General features: G+C 38.7%; 1 protein-coding gene across 30 annotated transcripts in view; it reads left to right on the top strand.

Moving 5' to 3' along the window:
• The window catches only part of LOC100170623 (protein mono-ADP-ribosyltransferase PARP4), a 100,645-nt gene that overhangs the window by 54,431 nt on the left and 22,843 nt on the right, over positions 1 to 23,371 (top strand). For 26 of the 30 annotated variants that reach the window (XM_031897278.1, XM_031897281.1, XM_031897288.1 and 23 more), the window contains 19 exons: positions 714 to 734; positions 1,405 to 1,431; positions 2,873 to 2,899; positions 3,582 to 3,608; positions 4,986 to 5,012; positions 6,341 to 6,358; positions 6,614 to 6,634; positions 8,689 to 8,709; positions 10,048 to 10,062; positions 10,806 to 10,823; positions 12,886 to 12,903; positions 14,916 to 14,936; positions 15,093 to 15,113; positions 16,428 to 16,442; positions 19,910 to 19,936; positions 20,731 to 20,757; positions 21,262 to 21,291; positions 22,415 to 22,441; positions 22,844 to 22,888. In XM_031897278.1, coding sequence (XP_031753138.1) covers positions 714 to 734; positions 1,405 to 1,431; positions 2,873 to 2,899; positions 3,582 to 3,608; positions 4,986 to 5,012; positions 6,341 to 6,358; positions 6,614 to 6,634; positions 8,689 to 8,709; positions 10,048 to 10,062; positions 10,806 to 10,823; positions 12,886 to 12,903; positions 14,916 to 14,936; positions 15,093 to 15,113; positions 16,428 to 16,442; positions 19,910 to 19,936; positions 20,731 to 20,757; positions 21,262 to 21,291; positions 22,415 to 22,441; positions 22,844 to 22,888 — 453 coding nt within the window. Of the gene's footprint in view, positions 1 to 713; positions 735 to 1,404; positions 1,432 to 2,872; positions 2,900 to 3,581; positions 3,609 to 4,985; positions 5,013 to 6,340; positions 6,359 to 6,613; positions 7,992 to 8,688; positions 8,710 to 10,047; positions 10,063 to 10,805; positions 10,824 to 12,885; positions 12,904 to 14,915; positions 14,937 to 15,092; positions 15,114 to 16,427; positions 16,443 to 19,909; positions 19,937 to 20,730; positions 20,758 to 21,261; positions 21,292 to 22,414; positions 22,442 to 22,843; positions 22,889 to 23,371 lie in introns of those variants that run through there. The other 4 variants (XM_031897287.1, XM_031897284.1, XM_031897286.1 and 1 more) reach the window with 4 other exon arrangements.

The raw sequence follows: 23,371 nt of genomic DNA on the forward strand, positions 1-23,371 counted from the left end.
ACTCTGAGTGCCAGGGTATGAGCAATAGCTACGGGAGGCCATACCAAGCGCACAGTGCAGGCCATGGGGAGACTTGTGCAGTCCAATGATCCAAAGGCCCTGTTTTCTCAAACTTAGGTGCTGGGAGGGCTGAGTGGAACAGGGGGTGTATTTAAGATCTGCACCTGCTTTTCAATCAAACTGTCTGTCCAGGCTGCAGAATGTTTCTCCTATGTACCCATAAGAAGTGGGGCAGGCAATAAAGGGCATTATGACTCCCTAAGTATAGCAATGATCCAACTGTTACATGTGAGAAAAGCCATAGGGCTCAGGGTATATATGAGAAAATGGTAGTTTGCTAAGTGCATTACCCCACCAGCCAACTGTATAATGGCTCTGTGTAGCCAAAAACAAGTTAGTTGCAGAACTCCCCTCCTTCTTATTTAAAGGAGGTAAATAGATAGGCTGTGTGAAATAGAAAATGTTTCTAATATACTTACTTAGTCAAAAATGTAATTTATAAAGGCTGGAGTGAGCGGAAGTCTAATGTAATAACCAGACCAATCATGTACAATGTTACAATAACAGCCTGGGCGATCTGATGATCTAGCTGGTTTACTGTATCTTTAACCTGGTTGTGGGCTAAAGGGGGTCCAACTAATGATCTCAAAGAGGAGATTTAAACTAAAAAGTTAAAAAACTACTACTTTAATAAACCTATGTTTTATTTGCAGGAGGCACAACCTTCTGAACATGTAAGTACAGTACGTTAATTCATATACACATTTAAAATATATTCTAACTGGTTAAACACAGTAAAATATATGCTTTTTTAAAAAATTCATTTCTTCAATTCTGTGATCAACATTTATGTCTCCAATAAGATTTTGTTTGAAGCACCCAAGCTCCTCCCCTAGATAATGATTATTATGGGATGGGAAAAGACAGGTGCCATGGTCATTATTACAGTGTTCTGACAGGCGGGAGGTGTACAGACAGATGTAGGGATCTAGCTGCCTGTGGCGCAAGGGGATAGGTAAAGATGTAGGTAGGCAGGTTGTGGGGTGGATTTTGGATGGATCGGGAGAGAGAAGAGGTGCGATGGCTTTAATGGGAGCTGAACTGGGGGGGATCTGGGCCTAAATGGGTGGGCCAGGGGTGGGACAAAAGGGAATTAGATATAGGGGCAATTACATTGCTTGGAAATTTGCAATACCAGACCAGCTCTGCCTGGTGGCTTACTGGCTAGTCTGTTGAAATACAGGCCAGGGGGCAACCCTAATGGGGCAGCGTGTATAGGTGCTTGGTGGCGCAACTGGGCAACAATCTGGCCATCTGCACTGAAGCAAAACACCAATATGCAAGCCTTGGCTGTATGCTTGCTTTCATTCAAAGTGAGTATAATATGATATTATATATTTGCAGGTGATGCAGGAAAGAGCTGCCAAGCCAGTAAGTACAGCCATTGTTATTCTTTACAATTCAGCTTTTCCTTGGCCTTTAAAGGGATTCTGTCATTATTTTGTGGTGTACTTTTTATTTCTAAATTACTCTCTTTACAATGCAAATAATGCACTCTACCATTTAAACTTTTTTATTTTTGAACCAACAAATGGATTTTATTTTTTAGCGGTAATATTGGTGCGTAGGCAGCCATCTTAGTGGGTTGTACCCGATTCTAAAAAATGGATTTCAGTGCAGAGTTTTGCTGAAGCAGCTCTATTAACTGATACATTTTGAAAAGAAGCATGTTCTTCTGTGACAGAATCCACAGAAACCACAATAATGTTCTGAATGCAAGTTACACAGGGTATTGACACTGCATGGGCATCTACTGTAATTACTGGCTTATTGCCTTATCATTCACAGTTTGGGAGGGCAGCTGATTGGGCACAGAGGAATTCCTGCTACAGTGGATTATTGTGCTATTTATTTGAGCACTGTTTGGTGTAGACAGATTCGATGCTGCCCCCCAGCACTTACCTTTTCTTGCGCCTGAGGTTGTCAAGCGGGGCAATTGTGCTCTCTAGCAGAGCCAGATTTCTGGTTTGAAAATCGGAAATTTTACCCTTAAAGTTACCTAGAGCGGCTTTTTGCTGTCCCGGGTAACTTTGGGGGCACTGCCGCCTACAGCGAGCTTCTCAACTCACCTCATGGCAGCAGCGTGCCTGGGTGCATGTCAGGCTGGGGAATTAGACTGCTGCTCTGCTCTGGAAGATTCCCTGTCTTGGAACCAGAGGTGAGTGCAGAAATAGTGTACAGAGCGGGTAGATGCAGGTACAGGTTGAGTGTGGGTCCTACACTGGCAGCATTTTGTGGGTTAGGGTCAGGTGAGGTTTGAGTTTTATCTGAGCCGCACATCACTAATGGGCAACTTACTGTTGCGCAGCAGAGGAATTCCTGCTATAGTGTTTTACTGATCATATTTATATCAGAGCTCTGGAATGATGTGTTCTGTTTGAGCAGCGCAAAGCCCACAGGCAGTATGTGATAATATTGCACCCTACTGACATACTGTTCAACTGTAAAGATTCTACATAGTGTTAAGAAGGAATGCGTCACGTCTCCGGCAAGCTCAAAGCACAATCTTGGGGTAGTAGTCGGGTAGGGGAGCAGTGCCCAGCTTGAAGGCCATTTCTGTGAATTTTGCAGAGAATTTTTATTTGATATTCTAGGTACTCCTGGAAGGCCATCTTAAAACTAGGTAACTAGGTGAGGGTGAGATCTGGGGTAAATACAGACTAACTGTCCTAGATAGTAGAACATATGGCTGATAAAATGATGTTTTCATATACTGTATTTGTAACCATTTTATCATGGGGGTCCAACCAACTGTTGGACTTCAAAAGGAATCTTGAACTAGAAAAACTGAAAAACATTGTCTCCTTTGCAGATGTGTCTTATGAGTCTTCCCCGATCAGTAAGTATAAATATATATTTTTATACAGCTTACTCACATACAGGCTTATAAAGGACTCTGAGTGTCAGGGTATGAGCAATAGCTACGGGAGGCCATACCAAGCGCACAGTGCAGGCCATAGGGAGACTTGTGCAGTCCAATGATCCAAAGGCCCTGTTTGCTCAAACATAGGTGCTGGGAGGGCTGAGTGGAACAGGGGGTGTATTTAAGATCTGCACCTGCTTTTCAATCAAACAAACTGTCTGTCCAGGCTGCAGAATGTTTCTCTTATGATCTAGCTGCCTGTGGCGCAAGGGGACAGGTAGAGATGTAGGGAGGCAGGTTGTGGGGTGGATTTTGGATGGAGAGAAAAGGTGCGATGGCTTTAATGGGAGCTGAACTGGGGTGGATCTGGGCCTAAATGGGTGGGCCAGGGGTGGGACAAAAGGGAATTAGATATAGGGGCAATTACATTGCTGGTAAATTTGCAATACCAGACCAGCTCTGCCTGGTGGCTTACTGGCTAGTCTGTTGAAATACAGGCCAGGGGGCAACCCTATTGGGGCAGCGTGTATAGGTGCTTGGTGGCACAACTGGGCAACAATCTGCCCATCTGCACTGAAGCAAAACAGCAATATGCAAGCCTTGGCTGTATGCTTGCTTTCATTTAAAGTGAGTATAATATGATATTATATATTTGCAGGTGATGCAGGAAAGAGCTGCCGAGGCAGTAAGTACAGCCATTGTTATTCTTTACAATTCAGCTTTTCCTTGGCCTTTAAAGGGATTCTGTCATTATTTTGTGGTGTACTTTTTATTTCTAAATTACTCTATTTACAATGCAAATAATGCACTCTACCATTTAAACTTTTTTATTTTCGAACCAACAAATGGATTTTATTTTTTAGCGGTAATATTGGTGCGTAGGCAGCCATCTTAGTGGATTGTACCTGATTCTGAGTTTTGCTGAAGCAGCTCTATTAACTGATACATTTTGAAAAGAAGCATGTTCTTCTGTGAAAGGATCAACAGAAACCACAATAATGTTCTGAATGCAAGTTACACAGGGTATTGACACTGCATGGGCATCTACTGTAATTATTGGCTTATTGCCTTATCATTCACAGTTTGGGCGGGCAGCTGATTGGGCACAGAGGAATTCCTGCTACAGTGGATTATTGTGCTATTTATTTGAGCACTGTTTGGTGTAGACAGATTCATATACAGGTATGGGACCTATTATCCGGAATGCTGGGACCTGGGGTTTGCCGGATAAGGGATCTTTCTGTAATTTTGATCTCCATAACTTAAGTCTGTTAAAAATCATTTAAATACTGAATAACCCCAATAGGCTTGTTTTGCCTCCAATAACGATTAATTATATCTTAGTTGGGATCAAGTACAGGTACTGTTTTATTATTACAGAGAAAAGGGAATCATTTAACCATGAAATAAACCCAATAGGACTGTTCTGCCCCCAATAAGGGGTAATTATATCTTAGTTGGGATCAAGTACAGGTACTGTTTTATTATTACAGAGAAAAGGGAATCATTTAACCATTAAATAAACCCAATAGGACTGTTCTGCCCCCAATAAGGGGTAATTATATCTTAGTTGGGATCAAGTACAAGTACTGTTTTATTATTACAGAGAAAAGGGAATCATTTAACCATTAAATAAACCCAATAGGGCTGTTCTGCCCCCAATAAGGGGTAATTATATCTTAGTTGGGATCAAGTACAGGTACTGTTTTATTATTACAGAGAAAAGGGAATAATTTAACCATTAAATAAACCCAATAGGATTGTTCTGCCTCCAATAAGGGGTAATTATATCTTAGTTGGGATCAAGTACAGGTACTGTTTTCAGGGAAAAAGGAAATCATTTTTAAAAATTAGAATTATTTGCTTATAATGGAGTCTATGGGAGATGGCCTTTCCGTAATTTGGAACTTTCTGGATAACAGGTATCCTGATAAGGGATCCCATACCTGTACTGTATTTGTAACCATTTTATCATGGGGGTCCAACTGTTGGACTTCAAAAGGAATCTTGAACTAGAAAAACTGAAAAACTCTGGTTTATTATAACATTGTCTCCTTTGCAGATGCGCCATTTGGGTTTTCGCCGAACAGTAAGTATAAATATATATTTTTATACAGCTTACTCACAGACAGGCTTATAAAGGACTCTGAGTGCCAGGGTATGAGCAATAGCTACGGGAGGCCATACCAAGCGCACAGTGCAGGCCATAGGGAGACTTGTGCAGTCCAATGATCCAAAGGCCCTGTTTGCTCAAACATAGGCGCTGGGAGGGCTGAGTGGAACAGGGGGCGTATTTAAGATCTGCACCTGCTTTTCAAACAAACAAACTGTCTGTCCAGGCTGCAGAATGTTTCTCCTATGTACCCATAAGAAGTGGGGCAGGCAATAAAGGGCTTGATGACTCCCTAAGTATAGCAATGATCCAACTGTTACATGTGAGAAAAGCCATAGGGCTCAGGGTATATATGAGAAAATGAAAGTTTGCTAAGTGCATCACCCCACCAGCCAACTGTATAATGGAAGTGAGTGAATGAACAGAAGGAAGGGCCAAGTTAATACATATTTGGGACTATTTGGGCCTAATGGTATTTGGAACAGTAACTCCAAAAAATGAAAGTGTTTTAAAGTAATTAGAATATAATGTACTGTTGCCCTGCACTGGTACAATTAGTGTGTTGGCTACAGAAACTCTACTATAGTTTATATAAATAAGCTGCTGTGTAGCCATGGGGGCTGCCATTAAAGCTGGAAAAAGGGAGAAAAGGCACAGGTTACATAGCAGATAATAGATAAGCTCTGTAAAATATAATGGGTTTTATCTGTTATCTGCTACGTTACCTGTGCCTTTTCTCATTTGAATGGCTGCCCCCATAGCTACACAGCAGCATTGTTTATGTAAACTATAGTTGTCCTTCAGCAAACACACCAGTTGTACCAGTGCTGGGCAACAGTACATTATACTGTAATTACTTTTATACATTTTCATATTTTGGTGTTACTGTTCCTTTAACTGGTTTTGATGAAAAGTTACAAACTATACACCATGGATATTGAGGCTTCCCAGCTTGGAGAATGTGACCTGTTTGATTATAGATGCTTATAAAAAAAACTGATGCATTTTGTGCTGGACCTTGGCCAGATGGTGCAACTTTTATTTATGGGGGCTTACTCATTGATGCTTGGAGTTACTGAAGGACCAGAACTGGGGGGGGGGGGGGGGGGGGTATTCACAAGAGCCCTAGTTCCCCCCACTTTTCCTGCCTTTTCTCTCTGTCTGACCTTAATTCTGGCCCCGCCTGACACCAGTAACCCCATGATGATTATTAGTATTATACATGGCTGAATACCGGATAAAACAATGTTTTCATATACTGTGTATGTAACCATTTTATCATATATGATATTATGCATTTGCAGGAAATCATGGACATGCTGGTAAGTACAGTCATTTATTTTTCTTCTTTACAAGTCAGCATTTACTTGTCCTTTAAACAATGTTGTGAAAGCAAGTTACACAGTCTACTGCTTACGCAGGCATCTGCTTTTAACTATTGGTAATAAAAGTGGAGTAAAGGCGATAGCTTATTGGCTCTTTCACCAGTGCTGTAAATTCTACATAAGATGTTGCTCTAGATTTTATGTCATCAAAACATGTGTAAATTAACAGCTTGTACCATTTCTGTTTCCTAGTCTCCAATGCCTCCATCCAACGTAAGTGTTCCTTGTAGTACATCATGCTGAGCTCATTTCTCCCTCACTTCTACTTGAGCACCCATACATCATGCTGGCAGTAAGGTATCCATGTGAAGAAGAATATATATAGTGCTAATGGGATGGCAGGCACGCTAATCCCTGGCTCTGCCACTGCACCATATCCCTTTAATCTGTGCAGATCATTTTCCCACACAGCTGGGGCCTATTGCACTGTCAGTGTATCAGCCTGTTGGGAAGCAGCCGTAGACTCTAAAAGTTATGAGCTAAAAAAATATTTTAACTGCCAGTCACCATATGTTATTGACATGTGTACATGCAATTTGCAATATGTGGGGAAATGATTGAAAACTAGGATGTGTGAACATTTAAGTAATGTAAGGAGAGGTAAAATAGGAGAGAAAGGAGAAACATCCTATCTGAGCATTTTCAGTTAGTACATAAAGGAAATGTTAAAGATTTGTGTTTTACGGTTATTGATTGGGCACCTGTGAGCAAGAGACGGAGAAATAGGGATAAATGATTGAGATGTAGAGAACAGGAGTTGATATTCCATCTAAACACTTTGCAACCTAATGATCTGAATAGCAAATATGAATTGTCTCCATTTCTAGAATAGTATTGAATCAGATTTGTTATTTTATTGCCCCTATATATAAGGAATTGTTCTTTGGAAGTTATGTAGTTGTATAAGGTATCTGTATTATGCATGTTTGATAGCTGCCCCTTTAAAAATGGAGGGTATAAAGAAGTGGGGACAACTGCTTTTGTAAAATAGTTGCTTGATAAAGTCTCTTCAGGCAAAACGCGTTGCAAAAAGTTACTACAGCAATATTGAAAAATAGTAACAGCAGAGGTTCTGGTTTTAAATTGTATGTGCCTGAATGTTGGCACAGGGTGAGAGCAATCTAACCCGGGTTTTTTTTTTTAGCGCTTAAGATTTGGGGGTGGAGGAGGATGCCCAATGGTTATACCCATCCCTTGAAGTGCCTATAGCCCTGTGTTAGTCTGAAAGCAATGTATGGATTTTGGATTATACTGAACTTGATATAAAATCTTTAACCTATTGTTAGTCTGTAGTCAATATTATTTTATTGACTTAGCTACTCACATATCCTCAGTTACTAAGGAATTGAAATATTTTACTTCTTGATTATTAATGAAATGGAAAGTCTTTTCTAATTAATGGATTTCTGATTTTAATGAATTTAAGCTGCTTATTATATTGCTATGGAGTGCTACTAAATATTGATAGTTCTTAATTTCTGGCCGGCCAGTATATTTTAGGTAATTTTTTATTGTATGTATGTAAAGGGTGAATAAAGTCTAATCTGGTTTTGAGTTATTAATTATTTATTAATAATTGAATAGTCCCACCTACCATATATCATTTTTTTAATAATATTTATTGTTATCCTCCGAGGAGCCGAAGGGGGTATATGGTGGTGGGAATCCAGTTTCTGTAGGAGTGCTAGTTTGGAGAGTCACATTTTCAACTGAAGCGGCCTGTGTTGTCAAAATAATGGATGGTGCAACAAAAAATTTTTTCTATTAACAATGCCTTTGTTTGCATTATTGGCACAAACCCGACAACAACCCGACAACCCCCTACGCTGCTTCAAATGGAAGCTCCGTTCCTCTAATCTAAAGGGGGGGCCTCTGGTGCGCTGATTGTTTTTATGGGAAAAAAGAACATCCCCCATCTGCCTATAATCCCCTCTAATGTACTTGTACAGAGTAATCATGTCCCCTCGCAAGCGCCTCTTTTCCAGAGAAAACAACCCCAACCTCAACAGTCTAACCTTATAGTTTAACCCTTCCATCCCCTTTACCAGTTTAGTTGCACGTCTCTGCACTCTCTCCAGCTCATTAATATCCTTCTTAAGGACTGGAGTTGCCACCTTTTCTGAGCTTTCCTTTATTTTGATCTTTCTTCCTTATTAATAACATTGGTACCAAGCACTATTTTTACTGCACAGACCCTAGCTGTAGGTCTGGATTTTACATTTAACTTATCTGTAAATTAACAGCCTGTACCCTTTCTTCTTTCCTAGGCTCCAATCTCTCCATCATATGTAAGTAGACTTGCCACCTTTTCTGATACAAAGACCAGCTTTCCTTTATTTTGATCTTTCTTTCCTATTACTAACATTGGTACCAAGCACCATTTTTGCCACACAGACTGTTAAAATACTGGCATGGTAGAAACTTTAGCTGTGGATCTGATATATATATATATAATTTTTTTTTTCAACATATCTATAAATTAACATCCTCAATCATCCTGTAGATTGACCTTACCTATTAATAACATTGGTACCAAGCACCATTTCTACCGGCCAGGCCAGTAAAATACCGGCTACGTAACAGCCCTATTTCTCTCTCACGTCTACCTATACAGCATGCTGACAATAAGAAATCCATATGAAGAATAATAAATATAGAGCTAATGTTATGGCAGCAACAATATTTGCTTTATCCCTACTGGAAAAACAACATATTCACTTTATAGCGTTTATCTCTGATCATATCATTTGTATGTATGTATAACTTTATTCATAAAGCACTGCACGGCTATGCAGCACTGTACAATCTTACAGAATACACAATTACACACAGGGAGAACAAGTGGTATGTTAAATGCAATAAATACGTATAAATACACATACATGTGGTATGAAAGACAGTAGGAAGGAGGTCCCTGCCCCATAGAGCTTACAATCTAACATAATTTAGCAGAAATATCTCTATTTTTTAAATAGGGATTTTAGTTTCAATTTACTCATTTTTTTCTTTGACCTTTATATTTTTGTTTCACTATGATCATTTACTGTTTTAGTTTCAAAGTCTTTTTGTTTTTCCTCTTTCCTGTAATTTAGCCTTTGTTTACTCTTCATTGCACCCATCAGGAGAATTAGGGGTATTTTTTCAATTGTGCCATTTTACTCTTCTTTGGTCACTTCTTTGAGCTTCTTATACAATCTGTATCTCCATATCCCATCTCACTGCATATGGGAAGGGGTTATGTAAGGAACTGTGAATGTTATTGGGGCTGAAGGGGGGGTACATGGGGCAGAGAAGTAACTTACAGCAGTTGGGGTGGGTACTGTACAGGGCTTGGAATTGGAAGGAGCAGCAGTGTTTCCAAAATACAAGTTTTTGCAAACTGCTTTCTAAAACCCATGCTTGCAATGGGTACTAATTCATTTTTAATTAATGCATATGAGAAAGTTGCTCAAAATGAAATTTTCTTTCATTAGCCATTTTTTGGGGGGGGCGGGGTGTGTCCCCTTTAAACATCTTTCAGTTTGTTTCATTTACGTAAAGTTCTCCCCCTAATTAATTTCATGTATTTATTAGTATGTGTTCTATTTGTCCAGCCTTCTCACTGTAATTTGGCTTTTCTTTCCTAGTGTGAAAAGCGCAAGGTAAGTTCATTTCATAGTGTTTTATTATACTGCGATTTCTTTTCTATCCCCCTTTAGCTTCCCTCTGCCTTCTACAATGGTTTCTTTTTAAGCCACTTAATTTTTTTGTCTTCAACATTTGTTTTTAGTGTTTTTCATGAATTTTCATTTTCTCTATCATTTTGCCTTATGAACATTTGTAAATTTGGTAAACAGTGCTTCGTGATGTCATCGGTTATTATCGGAGCTTAGTGATGTAATTTCTGTCACATGACTCACTAAAACTTGTATATTAGAATAAATAAAGTACCCCCTGTTGTAAAATATGATGATATTAGAAGTTACCTCGGAGTTCCATGACCTGTATAAAAGCACTCGGCCTTCGGCCTCATGTTTTTATATGGCCATGGGACTCCTCTGTGACTTATAATATCCTTATATTTTACAATAGGGGGTACCTTATTCACTATATATAGTATATTACTGTTATGGTTGTTATGGTTGTTTAAAGTATTTTTTTGTACAGTTTTCCCTTTAATATCACTTAAGAACAATATTTCCATTATATTATTTTGGAAGTTACATACAGAAGCTCATACTTGCTGTGGGATGATTTAAAGGAGAACGAAACCCTAACTACAGAAGGTTAAAAGTGTTGTACATTATGTTTTTGACAATACCAGCCCAAGGCACCAATATGCAAGCCTTGGCTGTATGCTTGTTTTTATTTACAGTGAGTATAATATGATATTTTGTATTTGCAGGTTCACGCTGACATGCTAGTAAGTACAGTCATTGTTCTTTTTTACAATTCAGTTTTTCCTTGGCCTTTAAAGGTATTCTGTCATTATTTTGTGGTGTACTTTTTATTTCTAAATTACTCTCTTTACAATGCAAATAATGCACTCTACCATTTAAACTTTTTTTTGAGCCAAGAAATGGATTTTTTTTAGCGGTAATATTGGTGTGTAGGCAGCCATCTCTAGTGTGTGTAGGCAGCCATTGTACCCGATTCTAAAAAATGGATTTCAGTGCAGAGTTTTGCTGAAGCAGCTCTATTAACTGATACATTTCTTCTGTGACAGGCAGGCCCCGGATTTGTGGAGAGGCCACAAAGGCCCGGGCCCAGGGCGGCACAAATTTGGGGGCGGCATGCGCGCGGTGACCCGTTGTTTGTTGAATGCAAGTTACACAGGGTATTGACACTGCATGGGCATCTACTGTAATTATTGGCTTATTGCCTTATCATTCACAGTTTGGGCGGGCAGCTGATTGGGCACAGAGGAATTCCTGCTACAGTGGATTATTGTGCTATTTATTTGAGCACTGTTTGGTGTAGACAGATTCGATGCTGCCCCCCAGCACTTACCTTTTCTTGCGCCTGAGGTTGTCCAGGGGGGCAATTGTGCTCTCTAGCAGAGCCAGATTTCTGGTTTGAAAATCGGAAATTTGACTCTTAAAGTTACCTAGAGCGGCTTTTTGCTGCCCCGGGTAACTTTGAGGGCACTGCCGCCTACAGCGAGCTTCTCAACTCACCTCATGGCAGCAGCGTGCCTGGGTGCATGTCAGACTGGGGAATTAGACTCCTGATCTGCTCTGGAATATTCCCTGTCTTGGAACCAAAGGTGAGTGCAGAAATAGCGTACAGAGGGGGAAGGTTCAGGTACAGGTTGGGTGTGGCAGCAGGAAGGAACACACCAGGTGTGGAAGGTGGAAGTTTAGCCACAACAGGGATGTTTCACAGCTCATCCTTGGGATGAGAGACAGAGAGAACAGCTAGTAAGGGCAGCTTGTGCCCTCCCAGGACTGACAAGGGGTTAGTAGCCTGGTGTTAGTACCCAAGTTTAAAGTGTAGGGTATACAAAGGACCCTGGTGTGTTTAAAGCCTAATGCCCAAGAAAGTGTTCGGAGGGACCCAGTAGAAAGCTTGGCAAAGCTGGTACTATTGGGAAGCCCTGTTAAAGGAGGTGTGAAAGTTCCCCTGAGTAAAGGTACTGGAGACTAAAGATGGAAGTGAGTGAATGAACAGAAGGAAGGGCCAAGTTAATACATATTTGGGACTATTTGGGACTAATGGTATTTGGAACAGTAACACCAAAAAATGAAAGTGTTTTAAAGTAATTAGAAAATAATGTACTGTTGCCCTGCACTGGTAAAATTAGTGTGTTTACTTCAGAAACTCTACTATAATTTATATAAATAAGCTGCTGTGTAGCCATGGGGGCAGCCATTAAAGCTGGAAAAAGGAGAAAAGGCACAGGTTACATAGCAGATAACAGATAATCTCTGTAAAATATAATGGGTTTTATCTGTTATCTGCTACGTTACCTGTGCCTTTTCTCATTTGAATGGCTGCCCCCATGGATACACAGCAGCATTGTTTATATAAACTATAGTTGTCCTTCTAAAGCAAACACCAGTTGTACCAGTGCAGGGCAACAGTACATTATACTGTAATTACTTTTATACACTTTTATATTTTGGTGTTACTGTTCCTTTAACTGGTTTTGATGAAAAGTTACAAACTATACACCATGGATATTGAGGCTTCCCAGCTTGGAGAATGTGACCTGTTTGATTATAGATGCTTATAAAAAAACTGACGCATTTTGTGCTGGACCTTGGCCAGATGGTGCAACTTTTATTTATGGATTTATGGGGGCTTACTCATTGATGCTTGTTGTTACTGAAGGACCAGAACTTAATTCTGGCCCCGCCTGACACCAGTAACCCCATGATGATTATTAGTATTATACATGGCTGAATACCGGATAAAACAATGTTTTCATATACTGTATATGTAACCATTTTATCATATATGATATTATGCATTTGCATTTGCAGGAAATCATGGACATGCCGGTAAGTACAGTTATTTATTTTTCTTCTTTACAAGTCAGCATTTACTTGTCCTTTAAACAATGTTGTGAAAGCAAGTTACACAGGCTACTGACACCGCGCAGGCATCTGCTTTTAACTATTGGTAATAAAAGTGGAGTAAAGGTGATAGCTTATTGGCTCTTTCACCAGCGCTGGGAATTCTACATAAGATGTTGCTCTAGATTTTATGTCATCAAAACATGTGTAAATTAACAGCTTGTACCATTTCTCCCTCACTTCTACTTGAGCACCCATACATCATGCTGGCAGTAAGGTATCCATGTGAAGAAGAATATATATAGTGCTAATGGGATGGCAGGCACGCTAATCCCTGGCTCTGCCACTGCACCATATCCCTTTAATCCATGCAGATCATTTTCCCACACAGCTGGGGCCTATTGCACTGTCAGTGTATCAGCCTGTTGGGAAGCAGCCATAGACTTTGAAAGTTATGAGCTAAAAAAATATTTTAACTACCAGTCACCATATGTTATTGACATGTGTACAAGCAATTTGCAATATGTGGGGAAATGATTGAAAACTAGGATGTGTGAACATTTAAGTAATGTAAGGAGAGGTAAAATAGGAGAGAAAGGAGAAACATCCTATCTGAGCATTTTCAGTTAGTACATAAAGGAAATGTTAAAGATTTGTGTTTTATGGTTATTGATTGGGCACCTGTGAGCAAGAGATGGGGAAATAGGGATAAATGATTGAGATGTAGAGAACAGGAGTGCATATTCCATCTAAACACTTTGCAACCTAATGATCTGAAAAGCAAATATGAATTGTCTCCGTTTCTAGAATAGTATTGAATCAGATTTGTTATTTTATTGCCCCTATATATAAGGAATTGTTCTTTGGAAGTTATGTAGTTGTATAAGGTATCTGTATTATGCATGTTTGATAGCTGCCCCTTTAAAAATGGAGGGTATAAAGAAGTGGGGACAACTGCTTATGTAAAATAGTTGCTTGATAAAGTCTCTTGAGGCGAAACGCATTGCAGAAAGTTACTACAGCAATATTGAAAAATAGTAACATCAGACGATCTGGTTTTAAATTTTTTTGGAAAATAATTGTATGTGCCTGAATGTTGGCACAAGTTGAGAGCAATCTAACCCGGGTTTTTTTTTTAGTGCTTAAGATTTGGGGGTGGAGGAGGATGCCCAATGGTTATACCCATCCCTTGAAGTGCCTATAGCCCTGTGTTAGTCTGAAAGCAATGTATGGATTTTGGATTATACTGAACTTGATATAAAATCTTTAACCTATTGTTCGTCTGTAGTCAATAGTATTTTATTGACTTAGCTACTCACATATCCTCAGTTACTAAGGAATTGAAATATTTTACTTCTTGATTATTAATGAACTGGAAATCTCTAATTAATGGATTTTTGATTTTAATGAATTTAAGCTGCTTATTATATTGCTATGGAGTGCTACTAAATATTGATAGTTCTTAATTTCTGGCTGGCCAGTATATTTTAGGTAATTTTTTATTGTATGTATGTCTAATCTGGTTTTGAGTTATTAATTATTTATTAATAATTGAATAGTCCCACCTACCATATATAATGTTGTTAATAATATTTATTGTTATCCTCCGAGGAGCCGAAGGGGGTAGATGGTGGTAGGAATCCAGTTTCTGTAGGAGTGCTAGTTTGGAGAGTCACATTTTCAACTGAAGCGGCCTGGGTTGTCAAAATAATGGATGGTGCAACAAAAATTTTTCTTCTATTAACAATGCCTTTATTTGCATTATTGGCACAAACCCGACAACAAAATTTCAGGTCCATATTGAACCTTTGCCAAACCGGGGCCTGGGGCCTCATCACATCAGTGAAGTGGAAACAGGCGTAGGTAGGGTTCCTATGGGTCTTCCTATATTTCTACCTTTTGTCCCTATTAACAACATTGGTACCAAGCACCATTTGTACTGCACAGACCCTAGCTTATCTATAAATTAACAGCCTGTACCCTTTTTTCTTTCCTAGGCTCCAACCTCTCCATCATATGTAAGTAGTGTTGCCACCTTTTCTGATAAAAAGGCCAGCTTTCCTTTATTTTGATCTTTCTTCCTTATTAATAACATTGGTACCAAGCACCATTTGTACTGCACAGACCCTAGCTTATCTATAAATTAACAGCCTGTACCCTTTCTTCTTTCCTAGGCTCCAACCTCTCCATCATATGTAAGTAGTGTTGCCACCTTTTCTGATAAATAGACCAGCTTTCCTTTATTTTGATCTTTCTTCCTTATTAATAACATTGGTACCAAGCACCATTTCTGCCACACAGACTGGCATGGTAGAAACTTTAGCTGTGGATCTGATGTATAAATATATATATATTTTCAATATATCTGTAAATTAAGATATTGTACCCTTTCCTATAGATTGATCTTTCTTCCCTATTAATAACATTGGTACCAAGCACCATTTCTACCGGCCAGGCCAGTAAAATGCCGGCTACGTAACAGCCCTATTTCTCTCTCACTTCTACGTATACTTCATACTGACAATAAGAAATCCATATGAAGAATAATAAATATAGAGCTGATGTTATGACAACAGCAATATTTGCCCTTCTGGAAAAACAACATATTTACTTTATAGCGTTTATCTCTGATCATATAATTCATATATATAACTTTATTTATAAAGCGCCACAAGGGTACGCAGCGCTGTACAATCTTACAGAATACACAATTACACACAGGGAGGACAAGTGATATAATAAATACAGTAAATACGTATAAATACACAGTGGTGTGAGAGACAGTAGGAAGGAGGTCCCTGCCCCATAGAGCTTACAATCTAACATAATTTAACAGAAATATCTCTATTTTTTAAATAGGGATTTTAGTTTCAATTTACTCTTTTTTTTTTTATCTTTATATTTTTGTTTCCCTATGATCATTTACTGTTTTAGTTTCAAAGTCTTTTTGTTTTTCCTCTTTCCTGTAATTTAGCCCTTGTTTACTCTTTATTGCACCCATCAGGAGAATTAGGGGTATTTTTTCAAATGTGCCATTTTACTCTTCTTTGGTCACTTCTTTGAGCTTCTTATACAATCTGTATCTCCATATCCCATCTCACTGCATATGGGAAGGGGTTATGTAAGGAACTGTGAATGTTATCGGGGCTGAAGGGGGGGTACATGGGGCAGAGAAGTAACTTACAGCAGTTGGGGTGGGCACTGTACAGGGCTTGGAATTGGAAGGAGCAGCAGTGTTTCCAAAATACAAGTTTTTGCAAACTGCTTTCTAAAACCCATGCTTGCAATGGGTACTAATTCATTTTTAATTAATGCATATGAGAAAGTTGCTCAAAATGAAATTTTCTTTCAGTAGCCATTTTTTTTGGGGGGGCGGGGTGTGTCCCCTTTAAACATCTTTCAGTTTGTTTCTTTTACGTAAAGTTTTCCCCCTAATTAATTTCATGTATTGATTAGTATGTGTTCTATTTGTCCAGCCTTCTCACTGTATTTTGGCTTTTCTTTTCTAGCTTCAAAGGCGCAAGGTAAGTTCATTTCATAGTGTTTTATTATACTGCGATTTCTTTTCTATCCCCCTTTAGCTTCCCTCTGCCTTCTACAATGGTTTCTTTTTAAGCCACTTAATTTTATTGTCTTCAACATTTGTTTTTAGTGTTTTTCATGAATTTTCATTTTCTCTGTCATTTTGCCTTATGAACTTTTGTAAATTTAGTAAACAGTGCTTCGTGATGTCATCGGTTATTATCGGAGCTTGGTGATGTAATTTCTGTCACATGACTCACTAGAACTTGTATATTAGAATAAATAAAGTAAAATATGAGGATATTAGAAGTTACCTTAGGAGTTATTGTTTTTGACAATACCAGCCCAAGGCACCCACAGCCCTTTAGCAGGGAAGATCTGTGCCCCCAAATATGCCCCAGTAGCCCCCCATCTTCTTTTCTACTGATTCCCTGCCCATACTCTGTGCTGCTGTCACTTACCTGAGCTTAGGGCCCCAATCACACTATACTGTATATATAGAGTATAAATGTCACACTATACTGTATATATAGAATATAAATGTCACACTATACTGTATATATAGAGTATAAATGGCACACTATACTGTGTATATAGAATATAAATGTCACACAATACTGTATATATAGAATATAAATGTCACACTATACTGTATATATAGAATATAAATGTCACACAATACTGTATATATAGAGTATAAATGTCACACAATACTGTATATATAGAGTATAAATGTCACACTATACTGTATATATAGAATATAAATGTCACACTATACTGTATATATAGAATATAAATGGCACAGTGTACTGTATATATAGAATATAAATGTCACACTATACTGTATATATAGAATATAAATGTCACACTATACTGTATATATAGAATATAAATGGCACACTATCCTGTATATATATAGAATATAAATGCCCCTTTATAGGTCCCTGGTAAGGCCTCACCTTGAGTATGCAGTGCAGTTTTGGGCTCCAGTCCTTAAGAAGGATATTAATGAGCTGGAGAGAGTGCAGAGACTGCAACTAAACTGGTTAAGGGGATGGAAGGGTTAAACTATGAGGTTAGACTGTCGAGGTTGAGGTTGTTTTCTCTGGAAAAGAGGCGCTTGCGAGGGGACATGATTACTCTGTACAAGTACATTAGAGGGGATTATAGGCAGTTGGGGGATGTTCTTTTTTCCCATAAAAACAATCAACGCACCAGAGGTCACCCCTTTAGATTAGAGGAACGGAGCTTCCATTTGAAGCAGCGTAGGTGGTTTCTCACGGTGAGGGCAGTGAGGTTGTGGAATGCCCTTCCTAGTGATGTGGTAATGGCAGACTCTGTTAATGCCTATAAGAGGGGCCTGGATGAGTTCTTGATCAATCAGAATATCCAAGGCTATTGTGATACTAATATCTACAGTTAGTACTAGTGGTTGTATTTATAGTGTATGTATGTGAGTGTATAGATTGGTAGGTGTGGGTTAGGTGTGCTGGGTTTACTTGGATGGGTTGAACTTGATGGACACTGGTCTTTTTTCAACCCTATGTAACTATGTAACACTATACTGTATATAGAATATAAATGGCACACTATACTGTATATATAGAATATAAATGTCACACTATACTGTATATATAGAGTATAAATGTCACACTATCCTGTATATATATAGAATATAAATGTCACACTATACTGTATATAGAATATAAATGGCACACTATACTGTATATATAGAATATAAATGGCACACTATACTGTATATATAGAATAAAAATGGCACAATATACTGTATATATAGAATATAAATGTCACAATATACTGTATATATAGAATATAAATGGCACAATATACTGTATATATAGAATAAAAATGGCACACTATACTGTATATATAGAATATAAATGGCACAATATACTGTATATATAGAATAAAAATGGCACAATATACTGTATATATAGAATATAAATGTCACACTATACTGTATATATAGAATATAAATGGCACAATATACTGTATATATAGAATAAAAATGGCACACTATACTGTATATATAGAATATAAATGGCACACTATACTGTATATATAGAATATAAATGTCACACTATACTGTATATATAGAATATAAATGGCACACTATACTGTATATATAGAATATAAATGGCACAATATACTGTATATATAGAATATAAATGGCACACTATACTGTATATATAGAATATAAATGTCACACTATACTGTATATATAGAATATAAATGGCACACTATACTGTATATATAGAATATAAATGTCACAGTATACTGTATATATAGAATATAAATGTCACAATATACTGTATATATAGAATATAAATGTCAAAACATACTGTATATATAGAATATAAATGTCACAATATACTTTAAAAAAAAGTACAATAAATAATACATATTCAAATCTTAAACTGGCATAAACATAATCATAATTTATATGTACAAAATAAGTAACTCGGTAATCCAAACTAAAGTACCTAAACCATGTAATGACCCGGGTGTGCATACCCCAGGCCCGTCACCAAGTACATCTACAGCCAACTCACAATAGGTAATCACACAGTAAAATATAACTCACCATCGGTGTCTGGTCCGGGTGGAATGGGAACAAAGAGGAGAAATAGGAGAAATAGATGGAAGAATAGATTTTAGCATGTAAATAAAAGAGACTGCGAGAATAAAGAGGTTGGATGAGGAAAGTTTGGAGAGTGGGCCTATGGTCTAAGGTTTTCTGGTGGGCCCCTGAGGTCCCAGTCCGACACTGCTGTCCGGTGTGTTTCTGCAGCTGTTTTTTGGACTTTTCACTATGTACTAATATTCCTCATAGTCCCCAGAGTCTTGCCGGCCATTCTCTCCTTGCGTTTCAGTGAGTTTGGGTGCTGCAGGTTCCCATCTCCTGGCAGGACTTTATAGTAGAACTCCTCCAAGATAGTGTAGACCTGTCTCCCTTATGAGGGCAGACTTAGTGCCTTTTATTACAAATAGGGGTATGGGTTAAAAGTACCACTACAGCTCTTCCAGGCATTTTCCATTCAAGTGAAAGGGAGATGGCAATAATCGTTATTGCTGTTTCTCTGCTACCTGAAATTCACCAACACAGGATATATTCCTTGTGCTATCGGGCATGATATTTACATAAGTTTTGACGAAATTTAAGGTACCCATTTCTAGTTCATGGTACCTTAATTCTGGCATTTTCAAATGAATGGGTTCAAGGATTTATTTTATTTCACCCTGATATTGCCTGTTTATCCCATTGCTATCCAGTCGGTAGGTCAGTGACAGCAGTACCCATGATCACCCCCTGCTGATGCACCACAGTCGGCACAAAGGGCAAACGGGCACATGTTGCTAGCAGAGAGGAGGAGAGTAGCTACTAGCATGTTTTGTGTAACATTTAAATCTATTCTATACACAACTTGTATATTTCATTCTCTTCTAGAGCTTTTCTCTTATGGGCGCAGCTCCAGTAAGTGCAATTTACACTGTTTCACTCACATACCCTGTCTGTTTGTCCAGATTGTCGCAGCAAAATCTGTTGTGGGCATGTTCAGTTTTGTTGTTGTTTTATTGTTGGACACCCATTCAACTTAGTTGGCAGGACCCACCCCCTGTGGGGCCCATGTAGCCTGACAGGCAGTGGCTAATATCTGGAGCCTGTGGTGGAAGGGCGATGCTAACTAAGTAACTAAGACATTCATTATTTAATAAAGTAAGTGAAATTTACTGCTCTGTCAGACATTTCCCTTTGAAATGAAAGGGAGATGGAAATGAGAATATCTGTGTCTCTGCTGCCTGAAAATTGCCAGCAAAGAATATGTCCCATGTGCCATCATTCTAAAGGCATGGTATTTACATACGTTTTGTATCTCTAAATAATGTAATAACATTTGACTGAATTACTCTTCCCATTTCTAGTTCATGGTAACTTAAATGTGGGGTTTTCAGATGAATGGGTTGAAGCCCCCTTGCTTTTTGCTGTAACATTTGCTCAGATTGCTGCACCCTTGCCGTGCCCAGATGATGCCAACTGGCTGTTACACCACCCCCTGCCATTCTCTTGCAATGAGACTATAATACAATATATAGGGAGCTCACAAAGAGGAAAGAGGAGTGAATTGTCTCCAATAGACACTTGCTTATACAATAGAGATTGCTTATCCATGTCCATATAAAGTACCCAGTAGGAGCAGTGGTGATTACCAGGCATTGGGCTTTGTTCTCAAAACTATCTTTAAACTTGTATATTTCATTCTCTTCTAGAGCTCTGCTGTTTCGTATGCAGCTCCAGTAAGTACAATTTACACCGTTTCACTCACATACCGGTCTGTCCCAGTCTCAGTTATTTCAGTAATCAGTTGATAAGGGCTTGTTAGGTCAGTGATGTTTGCTCCCTAATATCAGACAGATTATGGGACTAGATTTGATATTATGTATCTACACTACTAATACATATATTCCATTCATTTCTGCATGTTTGGATGCAGCTCCAGTGCAATTTATAGTATTTTACACAAAGTACCCAATATGTCCCCCAGTCGTCACCACTCGCCCCTATTATTAGACTTTGGGTATATAGTGGCAACATATTCTGTTGTGGACATGTTCAGTTTTGTTGTTGTTGTTTTCTTGTGGACAAAAGAAGACTGAGGTAACTCAGTTACCTTTATAGACAGGTATTAAATTTGCTGATCCAAATCCATGTAAAGTACCTTGTAGGGTGCAGGGCAGTGTTACTGGGCTCTAGGCTTTGTGGCTTAGAACCACTGGATAACAACTGTCATTCCATTCTAGACTTTTGGTTCTGCAACTGCAGGGTTTACAGTAAGTGGAATTTACAGTATTTCTTTCTGATTTTGTCTGTTTGTCCCATTGTTATCCAGTTGTCAGGTCAGTGACAGTAGCACCCTGAAATATCAGTGATTATGTGGCCAGATTATTACTGATATATAATTAGGAAAGCAAATAAGGGATAAGAAGAGGTGGCAGCAAAGTCTCTGTGCTGTGGGGAATGCTGTGAATATCTATAGGGGAAACACTTCAGCTCTAGAGCAAATAACAGGGTATCAAATCACCCAAAATGCTAGGGTTTCGGCACAGTGACTGCTGCTCAGGTATTTGACTCTGATTGTAAGGTTGATGAATGTTGCTCCCAAAAATGTGACTTTTATTGTTATATATTTCAATATTCAAACACGGCACCCTACAGTTATGTATCCTGTTACTTTGAGAAAATAACGTGCAACATTCCCTGTATAGGATCTTTCACTAACGGAGTGCATAGTGCAAAAAAATGCCATTCACTATGTTTATTTTTACCCAGAGTTCCAGCTGAAAATAGAAGGAAAGTCAACACTTATTGGGGGTGGTAAAAGTTGAGTACCCCCAGTGATTGTATTCATTTACCTGAGAGGCCAGTGCTGCCATTAGAAGAAAATTGCACCGGCCATTGGTACCTGCAAATGAGAGATCCTCTTCCTGCTTCTATCTTGGCGCGGGTGCATATGCGCAGTGAAAAGACAACGTTTAACATAAAAAGTTGACTTTTCACTCTTCTGCGCATATGTCAGACATTTGACTGAATTACTCTTCCCATTTCTATTTCATGGTACCTTAAATGTGGGGTTTTCAGATGAATGGGTTGAAGCCCCTTTGCTTTTTGCTGCAACATTTGCTCAGATTGCTGCACCCTTGCCGTGCCCAGATGATGCCAACTGGCTGTTACACCACCCCCTGCCATTCTCTTGCAATGAGACTATAATACAATATATAGGGAGCTCACAAAGAGGAAAGAGGAGTGAATTGTCTCTGACAGACACTTGCTTATACAATAGAGATTGCTTATCCACGCTCATATAAAGTACCCAGTAGGAGCAGTGGTGATTACCAGGCATTGGGCTTTGTTCTCAAAACTATCTTTAAACTTGTATATTTCATTCTCCTCTAGAGCTCTGCTGTTTCGGATGCAGCTCCAGTAAGTGCAATTTACTCACATACCCTGTCTGTTTGTCCAGATTGTGGCAAAATATTCTGTTTTGGGCATGTTCAGGTTTGTTGTTGTTTTATTGTTGGACACCCATTCAACTTAGTTGGCAGGATCCCCCCCCCCCATGGGACCCATGGTGCAAGTGCAAGCTATTAACCCTTTCCTATACACTGAAGCCATATTTTAGTAGAATACAAAAAAGCTCAAGTTCTATATTAGGGAAATGTAATTCTCCCAGGGGCAGCAGGCTGTTTATTTTGTTGGGCATTTTCAATTATCAAATCATCCAAAATCTCAAATCATACTATTTAAAGGTGAATTACCCCTTTAATGGAGTCTAGGCTTTGTAGGTAAAAGAATCTCTGTATAACAACTTTCATTCCATTCTAGGCTTTTGGCTCTGCAGCTGCAAGACCTCCATTATTTGGTTATAAAGTAAGTGAAATTTACTGCTCTGTCAGACATTTCCCTTTGAAATGAAAGGGAGATGGAAATGAGAATATCTGTGTCTCTGCTGCCTGAAAATTGCCAACAAAGAATATGTCCCATGTGCCATCATTCTAAAGGCATGGTATTTACATACGTTTTGTATCTCTAAATAATGTAATAACATTTGACTGAATTACTCTTCCCATTTCTAGTTCATGGTACCTGTACCTTAAATGTGGGTTTTTCAGATGAATGGGTTGAAGCCCCTTTGCTTTTTGCTGTAACATTTGCTCAGGTTTCCGCACCCCTGCCGTGCCCTGATGATGCCAACTGGCTGTTACACCACCCCCTGCCATTCTCTTGCAATGAGACTATAATACAATATATAGGGAGCTCACAAAGAGGAAAGAGGAGTGAATTGTCTCCTATAGACACTTGCTTATGTAGCCCACTTTATCAGATTCTGTGCTGCTACCTGCTGATTACTTT

Source organism: Xenopus tropicalis, chromosome 2 (genome assembly GCF_000004195.4).
Source record: "Xenopus tropicalis strain Nigerian chromosome 2, UCB_Xtro_10.0, whole genome shotgun sequence".
NCBI lineage: Eukaryota > Metazoa > Chordata > Amphibia > Anura > Pipidae > Xenopus > Xenopus tropicalis.